Source organism: Triticum aestivum, chromosome 6B (assembly GCF_018294505.1).
Source record: "Triticum aestivum cultivar Chinese Spring chromosome 6B, IWGSC CS RefSeq v2.1, whole genome shotgun sequence".
NCBI lineage: Eukaryota > Viridiplantae > Streptophyta > Magnoliopsida > Poales > Poaceae > Triticum > Triticum aestivum.
The window spans coordinates 599,664,244-599,670,898 of record NC_057810.1 but is presented as its reverse complement, the minus strand read 5'-3'; the positions used below and the strand labels follow the sequence as shown (position 1 = coordinate 599,670,898).

Sequence of the window (6,655 nt, the reverse complement as noted above, 5' to 3'; positions counted from 1 at the left end):
CCGGTGCAGCCAGTGCTGGCTCCCGAGGTCGAATATTCATGATGCATGCGCGGCGCGTATGCAGGGCAAGATCAGTTGTTGCTGCAGCCGCCAAGGCTTTGCCTCTATTGTCACGACGTATTAAATCACATTGGTGATTCTAAAAAACAAAAATTAATCACATAGGTCAGAAAAGTATATGTGTATTTCAGGGAAATTCGTGTAAAACAGTTTTCATTGCGTAAAAAAGTTTTTTCCTTCTTCTCAAGAGCATGCAAATTGCACGTCTTATGGGAGGCAAAGGGTAAAATGCAAGAAAGATAGACAGCTCCCACCATGCCCCCGATGAGTAGCAAATCTAACACCAACTCCATTTCAACCGCAAAACGCCTGAACTAAAAAGGTCTACAAGACCGCGTCTCAACCAAAGTCGATCACCTCTGAAGAGCAACAACTTTAAAAGAACTACATTTGTCGACGCGCCAATCACTCTTGAGCGCCTAAAAGAGTTGGCAGGTGGGTGGCGGGACTCGGATAGCATCGAGGAAGCCATCATCTTTGATTCACCAGCGACGGCGTGCATAACGCCCTTGAAGAACAATCCAGCACAGCCATGTGACCAAAGAAATGCAAAATGACCTCCAAGCCATGTCTCCAGAAAAGATGCTCCCAACAAAGGAACGACATCGAGGACGTCATCGCTAATCTAAGTATGAACCTAGACTTTCGCCCAAAGACAACAAACCAAGTGAGAGAGCAAGGTGCCGGCACACCAAAGCGACGCCTCCAAGGAGGGGAGCATCGTCGCCGCTAGCATCAAGCGGACCATGTATGACTTTCGTTCGTATTGTCACACACCTACATCCCAACCCACAAGAAAGAGGCAACACCGCCCAAGATGGTTCACTCCGCCTCCGCTGCAACACCTCAATGTAGCAGCCACCTCGTCATGCAGTCATGCTACACCAGCACCTTCGTCAATATGGCCGACACCACTACATCGAGCCCACCACAATCGCTAGCACCACCACAATGCCCACTAGCAGCCGAGCCATGGCGCCACCACGCCTAACAACAGCCATGGTCGAGCGCCGCCACCAAGATGCGGCAAGGATGGACCAGAGGCTCGGGCTGTAGCCGCTGTCGAGGCGGCACCACCAGATGTGGGTCACCCCACCACCATCGTCGTCGAGCAGGGATGTTGTTGGATCATCACTGCGCTGCCAAGAGCACCGGTAGATAGATCCGAGCCAACGCCGAGGGGAGGGGAGAGGGAAGTCGCGCTGGGGAGACGCCTTCCCTCCCCCCCCCCTCCCCAGCTGTAGGCACTGCTTGAGCTTTGCCCAGTGGCCCACAATCCACGGTAGCGGCAAGGGAGGAAGGCGAGGATGGGGCTGGCGACGCGGGGGTCGGGGATTTTTACCCTTGTGTTGCCTGTGTAAAACAGTTACATCCTCAATTAAAAGCGCCAAAAAGAATACGGGGGCGGGGGTCCTGGTGCCACACAGTGGCTCCTCCCTCGTGATGATTACAAACTAGAAAATGTGCAACCTTGTCTTGCTCCCCTAGGACAGTCATCAAATTTAAGGTGATGGTGGCGTGTCTTCGGCTGACTTCACTGCTTGTAGTTGTCGCTAAGTGGCCTACGGATCTGAATGTAATTTTTATTATTTCTGATATTCGTTGTACTGTCATGATTAGAGATGAATAGATCGAAAAATTTCCTGCAGAAAAAAAAACAATGGCAAAACCCCTACACAAGAAAAGTACATTCTTCATAGATAGCTGCCACACGAGCGATCTTGACAAAAAAAAACTCACACTTGATTACGAGCGCATGCCCATTTAGTAAATTTTGATGACTACGCAAGTACTCCCTCCGTCCCAAAATTCTTATCTTAGATTTGTCTAAATACGGATGTATCAAGTCATGTTTTAGTATTAGGTACATCCGTATCTAGACAAATACTATAAGATAAGAATTTTGGGACAGAGGGAGTAGTTTGCAGTTTTCAGTATATGACTTCTACTTCCTCTTCTAAATATTTGTCTTTTTAGAGATTTCAATGGACTACCACGTACGGATGTATATAGACATATTTTAGAGTATAGATTCACTCATTTTGCTTCGTATGTAGTCACTTGTTGAATCTCTAGAAAGACAAATATTTAGGAACAAAGGGGGTATTTCTCTTTTGTTGTGACCACGCACAGACTATTTCTGTTTTTTTTTCTAATATCCTCCTGCACATGTTTGTACTGCATTGCGTTGCTGCATGTTTTATACTGCAATACTCCCTCCGTTCCTAAATATTTGTCTTTTTAGAGATTTCAAATGATTACCACATACAGATGTATATAGACATATTTTAAAGTGTAGATCACTCATTTTGCTTCGTATGTAGTCATTTATTGAAATCTCTAACATTTATTGAAATCTCTAGAAAGACAAATATTTAAGAACGGAGGGAATACATTGCATTGCATCCTTTTGCACCGAGCTGCGTTTTACAGGGCGTACCCAAATTAATAAACTATCAGTAAATGTTTACTGGGAAGCCTAAATTCATCACATTAGATCAGTTTAGTCGAAAAATTTGCAAAAGACGTAAATTAGCACCCTACATATTTGGCATCAGACCTAGGCACCTAGCACACTGCAAGTGTTGATTTCCTATGAATTAGGCCCAGTACCGCCGACTATGCCACTTCAGTTGCCACGCATGCCCTACATCACACGTGGATTACTTGTCAGCGAATGGCCAGGAGCGGTATTTAACTGTTTGTTTCCCCAAGCTGCCACATGAGCGATTTTGACACTCATTGCTATTAACATTTACATGCGGCACATAGAATATTTTGTTTACAAAGTTTTGGATCTGAAACCCCACAAGTGATCCTAGAAGGACAAAGAAGCAGACTGGGTTGCATTGGCAGGATAATGCAACTGTTTAAGCAATCTTGTATTGCTGTCAAGTATAGCAAATCCCTTTTCTCATAAAAGAAGTATAGCAAATCCCATATGCTAGCTCAGTGAAACCCTCTGGTTTTATGTGCTATTTACTCACGTTAGGGATGGGCATCTGCTAAGCTGGATTCTACCCAGTAGCTCTAGAGAACTTGGATCGGATAAACAGTTGTATCGACCAAGTAGTTCCACCCGAAGTTATCTCATTTTCCCGCAAACTAAGGTCACTTCCACACTATATCACCCAAAAACTTCAGAGCAGGAACTCCTCTAATTTCCATGTCCACGAGAGGTGCTTGCATTATGTTCAACCCCATCAACTCTGGATCACTCTTTATCATATCCAAAGCACGTGCTTGATCCTGCATGAAACAAAATGCATAAGCTGCCCTTGCACATTGGTGGTTTCTACAAGCAGATCATTAGGTGAAGATCCAAATTATTAGTAGTGTCAATTGTCTATTGTACCTTTCTTTTTATAGCACAAAATTTACAGTCTGATGATGAAGGTGGTAGAACTTGGTTAACAATGAGTCTCCTTGCAGGAACACTTTCCTTTTGCAAGGAAGAATGTAATCTTGCTGATTCACTGATTGCCATGACCTGAAAATGGCAAAAAAGGGTAACTATTATTACTGAGACATATAAATACAGAAAGGGCTGCGCAGGTGAGGAGAAAATGTACCGTTGGAATCGTCACGATTATAAATTCAGTCGATTCTGTGTCACGGAAAAGCTCTCGCACCTTGACCATCCTTTCTCTGAGTTGCTCCAATTTGTTCGCCTTGAGAGGGAGAATAATGAGTTCAAAGTTTTAAACACCAACCTGGTGAAGAAACAATACATTCCAGTTTAACAGAGGAACTGAACAAGAAACTTACTGCATCCTGCTGTTGAACTTCTTGTCCAAATACTGATTTAATAGCTGATGTTGCTGAAGCAATCTTGCTCCTAAGCTGGATGGCAGGAAAAGTTAAATTAGTATGAAAAACATCAGCTAGATGGAATATAGCTATTTGTCACGGGATTTAAAGAACTTCAAGTGAAATACTTGTTAAAGTTCCAAAGGAACTGGATGGAATAGACAAAACAATATACGAATACTTAATATTCATGTTATTTGGACATATGAAGCAGGTGAAGGGGAAATTTCTGAGGCCTGGTAACCATAACTGACAAAATGCTAGATGTCACTTAACACTGTAAAACAATTGAAACATAGTACTGAACAGATGAATATTTAAGAGCTAATTTCACAAGTTAACATAAAGGCACAATGCAAAGTTGCACAAACAAGCACAAATGAGCAAAGGGTACAGCAGCAGCAATGCATTGGCTTCTACTATTGTTTATCCAGCAGAATAACAGAAGAGATAATGGCAAACAATTTTGGTGATACAAAATAAGTTGACTTCAGCCATTTAATATGCGGTCTGGGCCTTGCATCTTAACATGATAGCACATCACACTAAAGACAATAGTACCTTCAAAATCTTCCCAATGGATGCATCAAGGAAGTCCGGCAAAGATAATAACCGGAGTGTATGGCCCTGTCAATAGGTGAGGCAAATCATAATGTGATTGTCAAGAGTCAACTTTGAATTCACAGAGATATGGTCATTACCGTAGGAGCAGTGTCAAATACAATGCGGCTAAACATGCTATACTCCGGTGCTTCGAGGAATTGTATAACCTGAGGTGGCATGTGAATAGGAAATCACAAGCTAGAGCTAGAAGAAACAAGTGAAGTAGGGAGACTATAAGCCCGGAGCCATCTCTTTTTACCTTTGAAATTGCTATTGCCTCATCCAATCCTGGTGGTGGTGTGTCCAATAACTCGCCCAGTTTTAACTCCCCAAGCTGTATTTAACAAAGAATAAAGATGATAATTATAAAACAGATGCTGGACAGAGCAATTCAGGCTAATAACAATCAAGAGAACACCTACGACTGAACGTAATGGACATGGAATGATGTATTGTTAGCAAAAGTAGCCAGAAATATTGCCATGTACCTGATCAGCAAGAATCCCTAGGCCCATGCCATCCATGAAATCTTTTACCCCGGTCCCTCCATTCTTTTGGTTTATTGTCCGGAACTCTTCACGAGACTTCTCAGGATTTATCTGTGCCAGAATCGCAAAATGCAACATTCAAGCCATGCAATTCTAGATTCTAGGCCAAGTGATATACACGATTAAATCAGTCCTCCACTACTTGTAAATCCACAAAACTTAACCCTTGCGATCCCTGAATCTTTTCCCAAATTTAACAGTTGAGTTTTCCATGATATTAAAATTGAAATGGTTTTAATGAATTAGTCCTGTTAGCACTGCATCAATAAAAGAAGATACCACATATGCAAACTTTTCAAGGGAAATCACTGATAGAAGTTGGCTGAATTATTAGAGTATACTTGAACTATTGGCACAACACAAAACAGTAGCACTCCAATGTAGTAGCATTTATTAATTATTAGCATAGGGGTGTCAGATAGACTGTCTTCGGCGCTGTTGACATACCAATGTAACTCACCTCAAGTGCAAACAATGGCGAATCAGTACCTTCGACAGGCGCGAGAGCCCCACCAGTCAAATCCTGAAACACGCAGGCAGGGGCAATGTTACAAATACATCAGGAATACAAGCCCAGAGCAAACTCACTGGAAGAGCTGGAGGCTGGTGGGTGACCTGTGCAAATGAATCGCTCAGGGAGTGCGCGGGGTCGGTGGAGACGACGAGGGTGGGGTGGCCGCTGTTGGCGAAGCGCACGGCCAGCGACGCCGCGCAGCTCGTCTTCCCGACGCCTCCCTTCCCGCCGAGCATGTAGTACCGCCGCGTCGTGCGGGCCACCATCTCCTCGAACCCCAGCTCCTGGGCCCCCTCCTTCGCGGACGGGGCGGCCTCCGCCGCGGCCGAGGCGCGCAGGCGCAGCGGCGCGTAGCGGAGGGGGCGCCTTAACGGGAGGCGCGCGGAGCGGGCGGCGCCCGCGGGCGCCGCCAGGGAGAGGCGGTGCGCCGCGGCGTGGAGGTGCGGGGAGGCGGTCGCGAGCATCGTGGATGAAGGGGGGGGGGGGGGGGGGGGGGGGGGATGGGTTCGCCAGTTCGGGTTTCCCTTCTCCGCTTCTGATTGATTTCTGGCGAGTGAGGACGACGAGGCCGGTCTGTCGCACCAGCGCGGGGGAGCACGGTGCCACCGTCTGCCACGCCGCCTCCGCCCGCGAGGCAGCCCAACTTAGTCCGTCCTGTTTGCGCTTGCTTCACGTCTTCAACGAGTCAGCCCATCTAAACCGAACCATGCGGCCTAGGCCGGGAAGAGTGGTATTGGCGCAAAGAGCAACGAAATCACTAAGAGGTAACCCTAGAGCCCCTCTCAGCTACCTGGTTGCGATAAGTGACGCATTGCTTGTCAGAACCTAGGAATTTACTTTTTCTAGATTTCTTGTTTATTTAACATGTTTTATCTCTTAAGGCACGCATCCAATCGTGAACTGTTTTCATCACTGGATTTCTCGCGTCCAGATTATTGAAACTAGATCCCATCTTAAGAGGTTTCGACAAAAATTTTTCATGAAAAAAACAGGAAAAAACCGAGCCGAAAGCATGATCTTTTCCCACTTTTTTTTCCTTTCGATTGTGCCTCTCGCGAATGCAAGACTGTGCTTCTTGCGAAAGAAGAAACACGTGTGTGTGTTTTCACATTTCGTGAGG

General features: G+C 45.5%; 1 protein-coding gene across 1 annotated transcript; it reads right to left on the bottom strand.

Annotated features, from left to right (window-relative positions):
- Positions 1 to 2,761: 2,761 nt before the first annotated feature.
- On the bottom strand, positions 2,762 to 6,009 carry LOC123138238 (ATPase GET3B). The gene is made up of 10 exons (XM_044558168.1): positions 5,637 to 6,009; positions 5,482 to 5,544; positions 4,962 to 5,072; positions 4,733 to 4,807; positions 4,572 to 4,640; positions 4,432 to 4,497; positions 3,829 to 3,903; positions 3,633 to 3,731; positions 3,416 to 3,550; positions 2,762 to 3,309 (listed from the first exon to the last, which is right to left on the bottom strand). Exons 1-10 carry the CDS (start codon positions 5,997 to 5,999, stop codon positions 3,172 to 3,174), a joined length of 1,194 nt encoding a protein of 397 aa, XP_044414103.1. The 5' UTR covers positions 6,000 to 6,009; the 3' UTR covers positions 2,762 to 3,171.
- Positions 6,010 to 6,655: the final 646 nt, after the last annotated feature.

Coding starts and splice junctions, on each gene's coding strand:
- LOC123138238 (XM_044558168.1), bottom strand. CDS start 5,999: ATGCTCGCGACCGCCTCCCCGCACCTCCACGCCGCGGCGCACCGCCTC. Junction 5,545..5,636: donor TGAGCGATTCATTTGCACAG/GTCACCCACCAG, acceptor TGCGTGTTTCAG/GATTTGACTGGTGGGGCTCT. Junction 3,904..4,431: donor CCATTGGGAAGATTTTGAAG/GTACTATTGTCT, acceptor CCTGCCATCCAG/CTTAGGAGCAAGATTGCTTC.